General features: G+C 32.0%; 1 protein-coding gene and 1 pseudogene across 1 annotated transcript; both read right to left on the bottom strand.

Moving 5' to 3' along the window:
• Positions 1 to 678: 678 nt before the first annotated feature.
• LOC139701359 (EF-hand calcium-binding domain-containing protein 13-like) lies at positions 679 to 18,644 on the bottom strand. Its single transcript, XM_071603819.1, has 5 exons — positions 18,569 to 18,644; positions 13,301 to 13,375; positions 9,003 to 9,146; positions 2,536 to 2,607; positions 679 to 701 (listed from the first exon to the last, which is right to left on the bottom strand). The coding sequence occupies exons 1-5, from the start codon at positions 18,642 to 18,644 to the stop codon at positions 679 to 681; spliced, it is 390 nt and encodes a 129-aa protein (XP_071459920.1).
• LOC139701332 (alcohol dehydrogenase class-3-like) lies at positions 4,094 to 6,574 on the bottom strand (annotated as a pseudogene).
• Positions 18,645 to 18,663: the final 19 nt, after the last annotated feature.

Here is an 18,663-nt window from a genome sequence, read left to right as displayed (position 1 = left end):
GAGTTACTGGCTCTTGGTCACAATCTCATAATCATACTCTAAACCTTTTTTTTTTTCTTTTTTGATACTGGGGATTTAACCCAGAGGTACTTTACCACTTAGCCACATTACCAGCCCTTTTTTATTTTTTATTTTGAGTCAGGGAGTCACTAAATTGCTTAAGGCATGGCTTAGTTGCTGAGGCTGGCCTAGTACTTTTGTGTTCCTCCTCCCTCAGCCTCCTGAGTCGCTGAGACTAAGCCTGGTTCATACTTCGAATCTTTGAGTATGCTGTTTTCTCTGCATGTAAGCACCACCTCTGATCCCAGGGAATGTAAACAAAAAAGAAAATAAGCCGAAATAAAGAAGAAAATGACTTAAAAAAGAAATGGAGAACTGGTACTGGCAGTCAAACATAAAAATACCAAGAGATCCAAAAAAAAAAAAAAATAACAGACAAAACTAAATGACATTTTTTATTTTCCAGAATCAAAGAACACATACACAGCACACAGTTACAAGGAAACATATTTCAAGGTACGCATTACTAAAAATTTAGTACAATTAATGAAAAGAAAATATTCCATAAGCTTGAAAGAGAAAAATCAGGTACAACAGAAGGGTCAAGAATTAGATGAATTTAAGATTTCAACAGCAACATGGAAATCTAGAAAATCCACTGGGTATGGTGGTCCACGCCTATAATTCCAGCTCCTGAGTAGCTGAGGCAAGAGAATCACAAGTTTAAGGACAGCCTCAGCAATTTAGCAAGACCCTGTCTCAAAAAAAAAAAAAAAAAAAAGGGGACTAGAGATGTAGCTCAGTAGTAAAGTGCCCTGGGTTTAATTTCCAGTACTAATAAAAGGAGGAAAGGAAGAAAGTGAGGGGGGTGGGGACTGAGGGAAGAAGAAAGAAAAAGAAAAAAGGAAACCAGAAAATCCAAGCTTCGTAGAAAAAAAAACTATTTCCAATCTAAAATCCCATGCCAAACTATCAGACAAATGTGAGAAAAGAATCTGATACAGAAGTAAAAAGAGTCTCCAAAATGTGAGTAAAGGAGACCCCAGGATGACAGTTGTACACAAGATGTAGAGATCAAAAAAATCCATTTCAGTTTTCCAATATGCTATTTGTTGGTCTCTACACCTTTCAGAGTACTCTAAGGAAAATTTTTTCAAGAGCACAAAACTGATAGAAAACCAGGTGCAGTCAAAATTATGAAGAGGATTTTTAACTCATCTGGCAACATTTGGGGTCAAGTCAATAATAAATACACTTTTAAAAAACCAACCAAATATATAAATGACAACTATTAAAGAAGGAACAAATGTTGCACAGAAGAACAAAGTAATGATATGATACTATATGGGTCAGGTGTGAATAGTGTTTATATAGATTTGTTAATATAAATTCTGAATTTAAAATTAAATAAATTTATATATATATGTATACATATATATATAAATAAATATATTGGATGGGTGGATAAATATGGGGAAATTGAGTATGTTGGGGACACAGAAAAATGAAACAGAGCTAAATCCTTATTCTTTTAAGTAGGAAGTTTACTATGCCTGCTCAAAATTCTAAAAAATAACATTTAAGTTCTTGGAGGTTGCCAAAACAAAGAAATCATAAGTGTTAGGAAGATTGAAAACTTAATTACCTGACTTGATCGTTTTATGTATGTATATATACATAAAATCATCACACTGTGTCCATAAATATATATAACTATCATATCAAATTTTTTATTTAAAAAATCATTAAGTAGCAATGTAAACATGTTATTAATATAAATACCAAGAAATCAGATAAAACATTTAAAATGATCACCTCCAGAAAAGCTGGGGAAGGACTAAGGCTAGAAGCTACTTTTTATGTAATAAGCTTCATAAATCTTCATAATTCTTAAAATTATGGGAATAGGGTAATTTTAACCAAATGAAATTTAGATAAATGAGAGAATAGATAGTGAGTAATATGATATGCAATAAGAAGAAATCAAAAACAATATACTTAATTAAGAAAAATTAAATACTGATAGAAGGACCAATGTCAGGATGTCAGAATCCCTTACAAATTATAAATTAAATATTATCCTTTTTTTAAATACTAGAGAGTGAACCCAGGGTGTTTTACCACTGTACTATATCTCCATCCCTTTTTTTATTTTTTATTTTGACACAGGGTCAGCAGAAGACCTCACTGAGTTGCTGAGGCTAGTCTCAAACTTGTGATCCTACTGCCTCAGCTTCCCGAGTCACTAGGATTACCAGCATATGGCTGGCACATATATTTAATATTACAATCTTGTTTTAAATTTGATGTTGCAATGTATTAAGTGTAAGATCAAAGAAAAATTATGATAGTCGTATTACATAATCAACATTAACAAGGTATATGTAAGAACATTATATCTAACTTTTTATCATCCCTGATTTAGAGGGTTCAACAAAGACTCTCAAAATCCTTTGTAAAACTTATAAATTAGGATTTAATTTAAATACACTATATTTACAACAAAACTTGCTATAGCAACAAGAGGTCCCTTACAAACATCTTCATACGGTTGCTGTAGTTCATTCAAAGCAAATACAATATCACCAATATCCACCATCTGGTTACCTGTAATAGAAATAAATAAGTTCAAATACTGTATTTACTTCTGACACAGATATAGTTTTCACTATATAGGAAGTGGGAACAGAGAACCAGCTATTATGAGTTTTGAATGTTTGAAATTATGAATAAGTGAAGTGAAATATAAAATTAAGATTATAGTTTTGCTTCTTAATAAGAGTTTTTCATTGACATAGTAGAATTTTAAGCTTCTTTTCTAGATAGTCTATATAACATTTTATTCATTTTACATTTTTGAGCATTTACTACAGGTAGTATTTATTTATTATTTTGTCTTAATTTCTAAATTGTGAGCGCTTCAAAAATAGAGAATGTGTCCTTTACTTCTGTTTCCCCAATGCCTAATAAAGTACCTAATTCCTATCATTTCAAAATTATTTTCAAACAAATAAAATACACTGGAGGCTATAGATAATGCTAAACAAATAGCAAATAACCATTTATTTAGTACCTTCTATTTACTCATATTTAGCACCTTCTATGTACTTTAACTTCCTACCCATCCTTGCCACCACCCCTGTCTAAAGCCATTTTTCTTCTCAGGCAATGCATGACCAAGAACAAGCTCAGATGCAGTGATTAAATAATGTCATTCCAATCGTGCACAGAGGTAGTATAAAAATTTTTTCACCCAAGTATTGGTTTCCCTTGTCGTCCAAGGTGAAAAGGCCCAGAAATAATTCAGTATTATTACCTATAATAATACTGAATTTGTTCTTTAGTCCACTGTTCAGTAATACGTGTTAGCACACTGAGAGAAGTGGTTTTTAAGAGACTTCTGAATCTAAGAAGAATTAAATTAGGTGCAATATAGTTTAATGTTGAATAAGCTTGATTCACTCTGATTCTCTGAAAATTGATAAAGCTATTTATGTCAAGTACAGGCCTTCAAATTACTGCAAAGCAAGTATATATTTGAACCAATCAAAGAAATGTTAGACCAAATTGATGTTAAATCACCTTCTGATCAGGAATTGCCGCCTACATTTCAGTAATCCTCAGATAACTCCACAATATCAACAAACCTCCTCTAGCAAAAATTGTGTTAGTCACACTTTTCACCCAGTTCCATTTCCAGATCACTAATTTCCCTAAGAGGAAAAAAAACTGTTATACCAATACTCTATTTCAGCAACCAAAATAACTGACACTTCAAGAACTGCCATCAACTGATTTTCCATTTTCTTTTTGCTATTTCTCTTTTTTTGGAAATTACTTTTATTATGTTGTAATATTTGTTCATTAGCTGTAATTACTTATGTGAAGGAGAGTCCAGAAAACAGATCTGTGACTGTGTTAGCCTTGTCCTTGATTGCAGAGACTTATGAATCACACAGATTAACACTGTTCACTATCGTAGTCACTGAAGATCCAACAGGCTATCAGCTGGAAGACCTCCATATCTGTCCAGCTGTTTCCATCAGATCACAAGACTTAGGAGTGTGGATAAATACATTTTGCTCTCTTGAATTTAAAACTTTACAACAGTTCAAATGCCCTTCCCTGAATGCATAAGTTCAAAAACTTCATTAATTTGGTTCAGGGACGTGCTGCCAGTCACAAATTCATCAATTTTTATCTTTTTGGACATATGTTCAGACACCAACTTATGGATACTTCCTACACTCTTCCATCCTCCAAAGACAGTGCCTTTCCATGTACGACCTGTCACCAGCTGGAATGAACGAGTGGCAATTTCTTCCCCTGAAGCAGCTACTCCAACCACCATGCTGACCCACAGACTGTGGCATGCCTCAGGTGCTGCTCTCATGACCTTCACATTACCAATACACTCAAAGGAATAGTCCAACTCCTCCATCAGTCATCTCAATGAGCACTTCCTGGATGGGTTTACTGAAGTCTTGGGGATTAATACATTTAAAGGCTCCAAATTCTTTGGCCTTTGCAAATTTACCTTTATTGATATCCACACCAATAATCTATGAGGCACCAGCAACTTTACAGCCCATGATAGCTGCCAAGCCAACTCCTCCTAGACCGAAGACCACAAAAGTAGAGCCAGGCTCCACCTATCTTCTGGCAAAGGTTTGTTTTCAGATTTAGACAAAATTTTCTCCACACTGTAGGATGTAAGGTGGAACGACGGTATCACCTGCTTTCAGCTTAGTAACTCCTTCACCAACACTTTCCACAATTCCAGACCTTCATGTCCCAAGATCACTGGAAAACACCCTCAGGATCAGCTTCACACAGAGTATAAGCATCAGTGTGGCAAAGTGCAGTGGCAATGATTTTAATTCAAACTTCGTGAGACTTTGCAGGTGCTACTTCTACCTCCTCTATAGACAGAGGTTTTTCAGCCTCCCAGGCAACTGCAGCCTTGAACTCAATAACCTAATTCACCATGTCCACCTCTTCTTGCATTTTTCTGAAAATTCCAAAAGCACAATTCCTTCCTCTTCATTAAGAAAATTCATAAAAATGAACATTTTATCTGCCTGTCATCATTACTCCAAAAATAAACCAAATGCAAAAACAAGGTGTTAAAACAGTATCTATAATGCTGTTTCCTTTTAGAAAGGTAACTCAATTATATTATTCTTTACTTCAAAATTCACCTGTATCTTTCCATGTATGTTTTATATGTCAAAATACATTCTGCTGTCATGTATGACTAAAAAAATAAAAATCGTATGGTAAAAAAAAAAATTCACCTGTATCTTACAAGGGTGACCCAAATCTTTCAGCATCCAAAATTCATTATTTCCTTTACTATTAAACCAATACAGCTCAGACCCCAGACCATATACTAACATAAATCAATACCTGTCCAAAATTTAAAGATACCTGAGTAACTTATACTCCTTCAATTGATTTTTGTTTTATTTTCTATTCCCATAGATTCTTTTCCCGTATTTTTATTGGTGTGTTATGGTTGCACATTATGGTGGGATTCATTGTTACTATTCATATGTGTACATAATACAACTTATATAACTTGGCTAATATTGGTTCCCATTATTTCCCCTTCCAGTTCCTTTCCTCTATTCTACTGATATCCCTTCAATTTTCATGAGATACACACACACACACACGTACACGTCTCTTACTTTTTCCTCTCTAGCTTCCATGTGAGAAAAAAAAATCCTATCCTTAGCTTTCTGAGTCTGCCTTATTTTACTTAATATATTATTATCAATCCATTTTCCTGCAAATGTCATAATTTCATTCTTCCTTATGGCTGAATAAAAACTCCACTGTGTATATATACCACATTTTCTTTATCCATTCATCCATTGATGAACACCAAGGCTCATTACATAGTTTGGTTATTATGACTTGTGATGCTATAACATTTCCCATAGATTCCTCCCCGGCCTCCTCCTCCTCCTCCTTCCCCTTCCCTCCTCCTCTTCCTCTTCCTTCTTCTTCTTCTTTGTACTAGGGATTGGACCCAGTGGCACTTAACTGCTGAGCCACATCCCCAGCCCTTTTTTATATTTTATTTAGAGACAGAGTCTTGCTAAGTTGCATAAGACTTTGTTAAATTGCTGAGGCTGGCCTTGAACTAGCACTCCTTCTGCCTCAGCCTCCCAAGCCCCTGGGATTACAGGCATTCTCCCATCAATTCTTGATATCACATTATCACCTTCTATAGGTACTAACCTTTCTCTATCTCAAAGAAACCCAAAATAGAATCTACAGGTCTTTCTCCCTTTAAATTCCCCTATCAACAACACTAATACAAGACTAAAACTTTTACTGATAATTTAAAATTAAGGAGCATGATAAGCAAGTATATACTATAGCCCTAAAGTTTTATGGCTTCTCTCTACCACCCCTACTCAGCCACCCACTTTTAGGTTCTATCAATCTTCCTGCACTACTAAGCTTCTATTATATACTAAATTCCTATTGTTTTCATTTGTAGAGTATTTCACCTTACCTTTTTGCTCAGTCTAGGTGTTTCCCAGTAGATTTTAGTTCCCATAATCAAACATTCCTATTAAGATGATTTTCATAACTAAAAGACAAGTACCTTCCTTATGAGAATTGCAGCCAACTTATAAATATAACAAAAGGAAGGACATATTATTCTTTCTAATTGGAAATGATGAAATAAGGGGTCAGAATTATTAATTAATTTAACAAGTATTTGTTGAGCAATTAATATGTACTAAAAGCATTTTTCTAGGTACTGAGAATATAATGTTAAGCAAAAGTGGACATGTTATCTGTCCATTTGGTGTTTAGTTTCATTTAAGATACAAATGTTAAAAAAATTAAAAATATAATTTGCAACTGTAATTAGTACTATGAGAGTTTATAACATGAGATAAGTGAATAAGAAAATCCTTGAAGAATAGATGGTTAAATTTCGATCTAAAGTGTAAGTAGGAAATGACTAAAGTATAAGTAGGAATTAAGTAAAAGAGAAATGTTCAAGGATGAAAAAATAATATATGCAATGGGTATATGAAAGGAAGGGGCTTGATGTATATAGTTGAAGCTCTAAAAAGGCACAGAGCAAGGGAGAATAGGTCTGAGGTAAAGCTGAAGATCTGGGTAAAGGTCAGACCATGCAAGGCCTTATACATACATTACCTTAAAGCCACCCTAAACAGCTCTTGTCCAAGAGCTATTATTGGATTTTATGCAAGGAGAATAACAAGGTCATATCTGTGCTTTGAAAACATCATTTTATTTGCAGCATAAAAAGGATAAATGTGGATATGAGTAGATTTGCAAGGATGAACTGCAATTGTCCTAAGAAAAGTTTATAGTAACTTGAATCAAAATGGAGAAATAGAATGATTTAATAGATATCTAGGAGTTTAAAATAAGTCAACTTTTCCAGGCACAGTGATGCAAGCCTGTAATCAAACCCAGTAATTCCGAAGTCTGAGGCAGGGGACTACAAATTCAAAGCCAGCCTGGGCAACTGAGCAAGACCGTATCTAAAAATAAAACATAAAAAGGGCTGGGACTATAGCTCAGGAGTAGAGTGTTCCTGGGTAATAGCCCCAGTACCACAAAAATATATACATACATGCATAAGAGAACTTTATGATGATTGCTTGAGAATGAGAAAGCAATGAAGTTGTCAAAGATGACTCTTAGGTTTTTGCTTCACCTTCCTTGAGCTTGTTCACAGTGCCAAGCACTGTGATACTTGTTCATATTTAATTCCTACAATAATCCTATGAAAATATTATCATTTGTCCAGCCTATTTCCCCAAATAAAGTAGGAGATCTGGAGACCCAGACTAGAATTTCATAAGCCAAAAAGCAAAGTGTTGCAACAGTTTCATGTATGATTTCTCTTGCTCCTGGTAGGGTATATCCTAAAGAATGTTTAATAATATGGCTTATTAGTACTTAAAATCTCTATTTTATACATATTTTCATATTTCAATATATCCCTCTACTAATGTTACCTCCTATATATTCCTCCACTCATATCTACGACTCCAGAGCCCAATAACAACCTAACCGAACTCTATGACACCTGGTTCTACCTCCAGACCACATATCAGCAGCCAAACACCTACTACAAAGCCACCACTAATATACAAAACCAGTGAAACTCATTGAAAAGGATGCCATGTCTGATTATTTTTCTGTCATATTTATATAAACTGTTCTCTTAATCTAAAATGTTTTTCTCACCCTTTACCACTTCTGTTAACCAATTAATCCCTATTAATTCTTCAAGATTTAGCTCAGACATTATCTCCTCTAATAATCTTTCCCTGGGGCTTCCAATATGTATTAGCAGCCTATGTACATTCTATTATAGTACTTGTCACAGAGCATTACTTGACTCTTTCACACTAGAATGTGAGCTCCCTTAGAACAAGAACTGTGTTCTATTCTACTTTGTATCACCTAGCACAGGTCCAAGTACAATAGATATCAAATTAGCGATTATCTGACTCATTAAATGAATGAATTAAATCAGTTAATCAATCACTAGTCTGTTTATTAGAGAATATCCCTTGGACAAATATATTTAATATAAAACATCTGCTAAACATTTATAATATTTTAAAGTAATCTACATTGTGCAAACAGTAATTGAACAGCATAGCAATTAATCCAAACTACATAATAAAATTGAGAATTCAAGAAATTTAGGTCTTGTAGTGCCAATACTCTTGATACTACAAGAAACTACCTCTCTAAAAAAGTAAGAAATAACTATTGAAAAGCAAGATGATGTTATAAAAATTTTTAAATCCATTTTACTCTTAGACCAAACATATCAAAAATAAAACATTTTGTTTAAGTTTCCAAGACTATCTTTTATTATAGACACCAGTAAGCAGTGGCAGTGGCAGAAGGTTAAGCATCAAGAATGAAAACACAGAAACAAAAGATAAATCACAAAATTAGTATCTAAAATTCAAGTAACTCACAGTCAGTATAGGAATATTTGATCACTTCCTGCAGTGTGTCAGGGTTTACAAAGATATTCATGCTACTCAAAACAGCAACTACTTCATCAGTAGGAACCCAACCATCTTTTATCCTAGAAAAAATCTCCAAGGCTTTCTGGAATGCTGTGAAAAACAATAAACAAAGAAATTTTTGTACCACGAGAATCAACAGCTTTCCCTGGATAAAAAAAAACTGATTTTGTGACAGTAACCATATAGGGAAAATAACCTTACATAAGCGTGAGGTTTTCTAAATATTCACCTATAAGTATAAGTAGGCATTTTCCAATTCTGGTCACATTTCTAGAATAAATTCTAATTTTTGCTATTATAAATATTAATATAATATCAATAACAATAGCTAGTATTTATTGAATATTGATCATGTGTCAAAAACTGCACTAAAAGCTATGAGTTAGCTCATTCAATCATCACAATAGGCTTTTATCTCTACTTACAGATATGAAAACTAAGGCTTAAAAAGTCCCCTTCAACTCACAGCTAGTATGCAGAAGAGTCAAAATACTAATCTAACAATATTAATCCACAATGCTTGCTTTTAATCACTATATTATTTAACTCTTAAAAATTTTAATTAAGACAATTTCTTACCAATGGTATAATCCACAATAGCAAATCATTTAATACACAATCTGAAGGAGTTGTTAATTGCTTAAAAATGAAAATTTTATTAGAAAAGAAGAATGATAGAGAGGCAAAATGTCTTTTCAGCTGTTTTATCATATTACAAAGAGTTTAGCAGTAGTTTAACCACTACTATAAGGTTTCTTTTTTTTTCAGAAATTTAATATTATTATGCTAGCAATTCTTTTTTTTTCATGGTTTCTTAAGAGAGATTTTATTTTTTTAATCTGAAAGACTAAATACATACAGTGGACAAGGCAATATGTGACAAGTGTGATGTCATGTATTCAAAGTGTTTCAGAAATTCAAAGATCATTTCCACATTGGAAGTGGGCAGGTATAGGAATGGTCACAGGAGAGATGTTGAATTTTCTATGATCCCTAGTGATTGAAGAGGGATTTATAGAGGGAAATTAGTAAATATTATGCTAGCAATTCTAACATCAAAAATGAATTGGAGATGCTAGGGCTGTAGCTCAGTGGCAGAGCACTTTCCTCGCACATGTGAGGCACTGGGTTTAATCCTCAGCACCACATAAAAATAAATAAAATAAAAGCAGGCTGTCCATATACAACTACAAAAAATTTTTTTAATGAATTATAAACATGGTTAGAAGAAAATGCACACACCAATCAAGAATTTTTCACTAAAAAGCTTTCCTGAAAACTTAAATGGAAAGCTGTGTCCAACTGCTAAATTAAATACTCCTCTGACAACAACATCCCTTAATTTACTTTGATTAAAACATACACACACACACACACACACACAAAAAAAAAAAAAAAAAAAAAAAATTTCCTTAACTAACTCCAGAAAACAAATCACTTTATAGTCAGATTAGATTTTCTTGGAACTCAGGATACAATAAGCATATCAATCTTTGGATAAACACAACCAAGAAGGGAAACTGAGCATTATGTATTCATCCAACTAGTAGTTATTGATAAAGTTAGAAAAAATAACAAAGGAAAAAAATCCAAAAAAAAAAAAATCTTCCTCCATTAAAAGCAATGAGAACACTGGCAAAAATTGTCACAATCAACTTTTTTCAAACTTCTAGAAATAAAAAAAAGGCTTCTAGCAATCCAAGAAGTGTCCTCAAAAGAAAAAAAAAAAAATGGATGGCTCTCATTAAGAAACAGTGAGTTTTGTGACATTTTAACTTGCTCTATTCTCATCTTCTTGTCCCCAAGTTCACAGGAACCTTGAAAAACAAGAGCCAATAATCATGATAAAAATGTGTGTGTGTGTTAGCAAAGTTATTATTTCTTTATTCAGAAGAAATAAAAGAAAGTTAATAAATTCTATGATTAAATTTAACATTCTTATTTCAAAAAATATATCACTCTAAAATTAAAAGAAAAACAATGCAGAAGGAGGAGGCTGAGGCTGTGGCTCAGCAGTAGCACACTGCGTGGCATGTGTGAGGCACTGGGTTCAATTCTCAGCACCACATATAAATAAATAAAATAAAGGTCTATCAACAACTAAAAAAATATTTAAAAGAAAAAAAACATTATAATAGGAAAAAACATTTGTAACAAAGAATCAGCAGCCAGAATATGAAAACCCTAACAAATCAATAAGAAATAAACAAGACAGTTTTTAAAATGGACAATAAACACGAAAAAACAATTTATAGAAAAAATATATATAAATACCCAGTAATTATGTTAAAAATGTCAAATTTCACAATTAAGAAATAGAAATAATGAGACATCATGCGGGGGGGGGGGGGGAGAAATGTTAGCAAAACCTCCCGTTTTCTTAAAGTAAAAGACATTTATATTTTTCCGGTCATTTTCTGGAGAGATTTCTAGATTCCCAACTTTTACAAGTTCTAGGTCTTCTAACTCTCCTCTACCTGGTAATTGATAACTCATTTTTTCTTGACAAGACATGCATAAACTCTGTTAAGTGTGTGTGTGTCCATTGTGGCATATAAAAAGGATTTTTAAAGTCAATATTAAACTATAGCAAGGTAGGAAAAGTTAAAGAGGGTCTTTTGTAGGTTTATACACATATTGCTTGGATATTTTATAAAAATAATAAATTGTTATATTTTGTTTTAAAAGGAAAAAAAAAGAAATGTGAGAATCTTTGATTAGTCTCAGAACACTTCAACCGCAAATAGAAAATAAGATCAATATAGGAAGCCAGGACTTAAAAGAGCAAGGAATATATTGAAGTCAATAAGCTATTCTCACTAGTGGTTCAACAAGAAGGCAGTACTTAGGAGTCCACACATGAACCTTTAGTCAGGAAAAATTTGTAAGTCAAAAACCAAGTAGACAAAGAGTATCAAGAAAAATCTCAATGTTATAAAAGTTAATCAAGATGTCAAGTAGGAAATAAGTAGTCAAAAAGGAAAAGCAAACCAAGCATCATCTTACATGTATTGTTCATTGCTATATAAGGTAGACATTTAGTAACATTTACTACATAAGTGAATAAACAATTTTTCTTGCATATTTGCATGCTTTTCTGGAAATACAAAGACTATCAAATTCAAACATCTTTGATTCTAAGAAAAAAGAGTCTGTTAACTATAAAATTAGATAATACCAACAACTGCTCAGGGAAACTTGATCTTACCTAATGAAGAAGCCAAGAACAAGTCATGAATATTAGAGGTCTCAAACTTGTAGAAGTACTGTTTCTATCATTAACATGAATACTCCATTCAATCACTATATTTACAATTTATTTATAATGTAAACTAAGTTGTTAGGCAAACCATAATATCCAAATTTTCAGGGAGAAATACAAGCAAATTCCTGACAGAGTAAAAGAATTGTTATGTTTTGTTTTAAGAGGAAAAAACAAAAGAAATGTGAGAGTCTTTGATTAGTCTCAGAATACTTCAACCAAATAGAAATACTGTCAGGGGTAGAGAAGAAATACGAAACTTCAACAGAAAACACCCCCCCCCCCCACACACACACACAAACACACACACACACACATACACACACACACACCACACATAAAAGTAAGAATGAAATTGACATGTATGGAGATTAATTAGACTAATTAACCTGGGAAAATTTCCGTGGAAAAACAAGTGCAAGCAAAATTTTAAAGATGTGAGGAAGCTTAGCATAAAAATTTATATAATAGGAAGAGCATCTAAATTATTTTTTTAAATTGGTTCTTTTAGTTATATATAACTAAAAAGCTCCTTCACAGTAAAAGAAACAAACAAGAGCATGAAGAGAGAGCCTACAGAATGGAAGACAATCTTGCCACCTGTTCCTCAGACAGGGCATTAATTTCCAAGATATACAAAGAACTCAAGAAACTTAACACCAAAAAACAAAAACAAATAACCCAATCAATAAATGGGCAAAAGAACTGAACAGACCCTTCTCAAAAGAGCATCTAAATTCTTGAGCAAGAAAATGGCATGACACAAGTAGTGTTTAAAGCAAATTAACTCATAACTGGAGATAGAAAGGATGTTGTGGCAATGATGCAGACTTTTTAATGTCTTTGTGAGAATGGGAGAGGACTCATGTCTCACTTTCCCAGTGAGAGATTCTGAAAAAACAAATTAATATGCCCACCCCACCCTAAAATTAGTTACTATCAAAACATTCTCTTCTATACTTTTGAAGAATAGTCTTTTTACCTGAATCCTGAGAGGTCACATAAGAAATATCATTCACAGCCTTAAGGAAATTTGAAAAATCCAGCATTCCATTAACTATAAAAATGGTTCAGAAAGAGAAGGAAAAAATCCCATCAGCAAATAATATCAGTAAACTCATTAAAAACATAAAATAAAAATACAAGCTAAAAAATGTAAATAGGATTAACTGATGATGTTAGAATACCATTGTCTGTACACAAGAGCAGTCAACAATAACACTATATGTAAAGAAAACTTACCAGAAAAAAAGTTACGTGTTATAATTAAATAGTAAATAGTGCACCAGCAATAACAGAAATACTATGAACTAGGACTGTAGATCTGTAATGCTCTCAGTTTAAGACTCTAATGTTTATATTTATAATTAGATGTAAAATAAATAAATATATATATATATATATATATATATATATATATAATATATATAATATACATGCCAATTTTACCTGAGAAGTGATTAAGCATAATGGGTTTTATACTTAGAGGATAGAACTGATTTCACTGTGCTATAGAAAAGTGGTTCCAAGCCTTTCTGGGGAGGTTAGGGATCCAGTTGAGATTCTTGTAAAAGATTTATCTCACCTCATTTCTTTCCCTCTCCCCATTAAAATACATGAACAAAATACTGCACAATATTAAAATAATACTTACCAGAGAAGTCATCTCATTTTTCATGTAAAAAATAAAGACTATTTCTTAAAAGAAAGGAAATCTAAATTGTACAAATGATGATTTTTATAAGAAATTGTGGTTGTTTGGTTTGAAAAAGAAGTTGAAATTATGCAGTGCTTTTGTCATGAGGGTGCATAAGTCATCTCTAATGACAGTCAGAGATGAAAATCCTGATTCACAGAATCTGCCAAAGCACAGAATCGGGGTTTTTAAAATTCACTTTCTGAACAAAAATAGATCCTTATCAAGAAAAATCAATTTGTCAAGATTCTTCAAGTTAAATAATTTTGATTTCATTTCTTTCTGTCTTTAAATAAATGAGGTTAATTTTGTCAGGATTTATAGATCAATGATGCTATGGACACCAGAAAAAAATAATTATAAATCTGCATTTCTATTTAATGTCATCTGAGCAGAAGTAAAAACACTTCAGTGCTTCCATCCAATTGCCTCCAGGCTTCTAACTGCAAAGAAACTGAAAAGGCTTAATTGCTCTCATTTCCATACCATAAAAATACTTTCTTCAATATTAGGAAGCTTGTTATCTGCCTCCAAATTTCTTCAGTGTAACAACTTGAAAGAGGGCTCTTCTTTCCTTCAAAAATAGTGAAACATCTGTCCAAATTTTAATCAACTACTTGACTTGTTTTCTGACTTCATTGTGACCATTTAGGCAAAGAGCTTTCAGATAAGACATCAAAAGCACAATCCATAAAAGAAAAAAATGTAGACTGGACTTCATCAAAAGTAGGAACTTCTGCTTTTTCAAGACATTCTTAATGAAAAGACAAGCCAGACTGGAAGGAAATATTTTACTAATCACTTATCCAATAAAGGACTTGCATATAATTCTACTGCTAGGTATTTACTCAAGATAAATGAAAGAATATAATCATAAATATATATAGATATATAAGTGTTTATTCTAGTTTTATTTGTAATATCCCAAACTGAAAACAAACCAAAGTCTTTCAATTCATAGATGAAAAAACAAATCATTGTATATCCATATAATGGAATAGTATTCTGTAATAAAAACGAATGAATTATCAATACACATAAAAGCATGGATAAACCTCAACATAAGTTGAAGTGAAAGAAACCACACTAAAAAAAGGAAAAACTGCACGCTCCATTTATATAAAAATTCTAGAAAATATAAACTAATCTATTGTGACTGAAGCAGAATGGGATTTGCCTAGGAATGGATTTGGGATGGAAAAAGAAACTAAAGGCTTAAAAAAGAATATAAAGAAACTAGAGGTGATGAATAAACTCATAATGTTGAATATAGTGTTTCATAGGTGAATACATATCTCAAAGTTTATCAAATTGTACACTTTAAATATGTGCAGCTTATTGTATGTCAATTATACCTTAATAAAACTATATGCAAACTACTCATAAATATATCAGAGAATTTCATGTTTTCTTCAATTTCTTGACAAAAACTCTTGAAAAGGAAATAAATCAAAGTTCTGATGCAGATGAAGATGACAACTTTAACAGCTATATTTCTTCTAGAACATTTGGCAAAATAAATATCGCTGTGAAGCAATGAGCCATGACATATTCAAGGGAAATGTCAGAGCTATTAATTTTTCTAATATCTCCTTCAAAATTCTTTTTAAAAGTATCAAGAGTTCTGGAGTGAATTGAGGTATTTTATGGAAATTTATTTTCAAATTTTTTTCTTTTATCCAAGTCACAGAGTAAGTTAACATTCCCAGGGCACACAAACAAGATCTTGCCAATCATGTATGACTCACATAAGGGATAAACATCCTTCTAGGATATTTAAAGATAGGATGTGTGCTCAAGAAAATCCAAGTTTGAACATTTTCCCACTATTAATAATCAAGGCTTCTCACAAAAAAAGATCCACGCTTTGTGATAAGTTTTCAGGATAGATAAGAAAATACATCTTCAGTTTCATGTTTCCATTGCCAAGAAATATCTTTTAAAAGAAGCACAGTTTCTGCATTACATTATATTGAGAGATGAAAAATAAAACCAAGATTTGCAGGTTTTGGGTACTTTTTCTCTGTCATTTTAAACTTAAGTTAGGTTGATATAAACAAGGATGAATATCTATAATCATAATGACATATGTGCTTTTCTTAATTCCTATCAAGAGCAAATAGTGCAATCAGGCATAAAATATTGACTTGATGACATACATGCTACCTGATCTTATAAATTCATTAACTTATTCCATTCTATATTTGTTTCAGGCAAAATAATACCTTAATAACATAATTTTACATAAACCATTTCCCATAGGTAATTTTAAAAATGGTAAAGAAATCAAATTTAAAAATCACATTGAGAGGGACCACTTAATGGACTACCTGAAAATCACCCATGGAATTTCTAAAAATAATAACTTATAGTCAATATAAATAGAATTTAGAACCCATACTTCTAAAGGACACTCATGGTCATTATGGGGGGCTAGACTTAGGGAAACTTTGTGTGAGGAATAGGACAATTTTGCAATACCTGTCAAAGTGTTATATTCTTTAACTCAGCTTTCTTATTTCTAAAAATCTGTTCTATAGAAATGTTTGAACAAATGTGAAAGAGTTTATGTACAAATGTTCTTTAGGCATTATTATTTGTAGGAGCAAATATTTTAGAGGTAACTTCACCATTAATCAATATGAGACTGATTAAAATCACATATTTAGTGATTTGCTACACCCTCAGGACTTTTTAAATGTAGGACTGATATCATTATTTAAATTTGTCATTTTTAAATTTTATTTTGAGACAAGGCCTCACTAAATTGCCAAGGCTTGCCTCAAATTTGTGATCCTCCTTCCTTAGACTCTTGAGTAGCTGGGATTACAAACTGAATAAACTTTTTATATAAGTATTGGCTATATGTGTTTTCTTTTATGAAAAATACTTTTATGTAAAATATGTCTTGCCTATTTTTCTACCTCATTGTTTGCTACTAATTTGTACGGGTTTTTTAAATGGTCTTAAAACTAATTCTTTTTCACTTGTGTGAAATTCAAATATCTCCAAGTTTGTAACATGTTTTCACTTTAAGGTGTTTTTTGGCAAACAAAAGTTTTTTTTTTATTTTAATATGGTCAAATATATAAAATTTATTAACCTCTTCTTATAAGCCCAAACTCCTCCTATTACACGCAAACCTTTTTTGCCTTGTTTAAGAAATGCTTCCTTATTTCATAGTACCACTTTATAAAATGTAATTAATAAAAGTAAATGTCTAAACTGGTGCAGTGGTGTACCCCTATAATCCCAGCGATTTGGGAAGCTGAGGCAGGAGGATCCAAGTTCAAGGCCAGCCTCAGCCACTTAGTGATGCCCTCAGTAACAGCAAGACCCTGTCTCAAAATAAAAAAAATAATAAAGAGTTGGGGATGTATTTCAGTGGTTAAGGGCCCCTGGGTTAAATCCCCAGTACCAAAATAAAATAAAATAAAATAAAATCATGTATACTAAGAAAACCAATTTTTAAAAAGTTTAAACATGGAGCTGGGACAATAGCTCAGTGGTAAAGTGCTTGCCTCGCAAGTGTGAGGCACTGGGTTCAATCCTCAGCACCACATAAAAAAATAAAAATACTATGTGTTCAATTACAGCTCAATAAATATATTTTTTTAAAAAAAGTTTAAACACACCAAATATTGAAAAGAAAGTGGATCCACAGGATACCTTACTTGGGTATATTACTTACTAGTGAATATGTAAAGTGGTACAACTTCTTTGGACAACAGTATGGCATTAATTTATATACCTATAGTTTAGTAACTCTACTTATAAGTATATACTCAAGAATAACCCTAGTACATACATATAAGGAAACCTGTCATGCCAACTATTTTTCACAGTAGCAAAAACTTAGAAAGAAACTCAATGCTCATCAATGAGAGAGTAGATGGATAAGATGTGATATATTCACACAATATTATGCAAATGACTAAACAAACTAAAAGAAGCATGAAACAATATGAATAAATCTTAGTCATCTAATAACTGAAAAAGCCCCAAAAGATTCATACATTATGATAAATTTTTTACTAAAGTTTCAAAAACAAAAAAGTTATAATTCTTATCTATTTTACAGAAATATATATCCATAACAATAAAACTATTAAAAGAAAAGCAAGAAAATAATAAGCTAGGACTCAAAAAAATGCTTACATCAGGTTGGGAAAAAAAGAATGGGTTATTTAATAAACTTTATGGATAGGTGAAAGTTTATTATCAAGGTCCTAGTTTTCATTTTGGGTGGTCAGGTCAGATATTTATTATATTATTGAATACCACTGCACAACTAAATATGATTAAGTTAACCATCCATAGACCAATGATGATAATACATTATAATCCAATCTGGAAATCAGTAAAATTATGTGTACCTGAGGCCCAATTTTTATTAAAAAAATTATTGACCCATTATCATCAGATAATGTTTTTAAAACAAAAGTGTTTTAGAACATGTGACAAAAATTATGTTTTATAACATTTTAAAGATTATCTTTCATATAATTTACAATATGACCAGCTTAAATTAATATGGAAAAGAAAAAAACTTACCATTGATATCAATAGTCTTTAGTGCCTGTAGCATTTCTGAATCACTTATAGAACTCTTCAAGGTACCAAGGACCATTGGCAGATCATTCACATAA

The sequence above is a fragment of the Marmota flaviventris genome, chromosome 17 (genome assembly GCF_047511675.1).
Source record: "Marmota flaviventris isolate mMarFla1 chromosome 17, mMarFla1.hap1, whole genome shotgun sequence".
NCBI classification, from domain to species: Eukaryota; Metazoa; Chordata; class Mammalia; order Rodentia; family Sciuridae; genus Marmota; species Marmota flaviventris.
This window is presented reverse-complemented; position numbering and strand designations above follow the sequence as displayed.

Bases quoted from the DNA above. Each gene is read 5' to 3' on its own strand.
- LOC139701359 (XM_071603819.1), bottom strand. From the start codon at position 18,644: ATGGTCCTTGGTACCTTGAAGAGTTCTATAAGTGATTCAGAAATGCTA. The intron at 13,376-18,568 runs GTAAGTTTTTTT...CCATTTTTATAG, and splicing joins AAAGACTATTGATATCAATG to TTAATGGAATGCTGGATTTT. The intron at 702-2,535 runs GTAAGGGACCTC...CTCTTGCCTCAG, and splicing joins GCAACCGTATGAAGATGTTT to CTACTCAGGAGCTGGAATTA.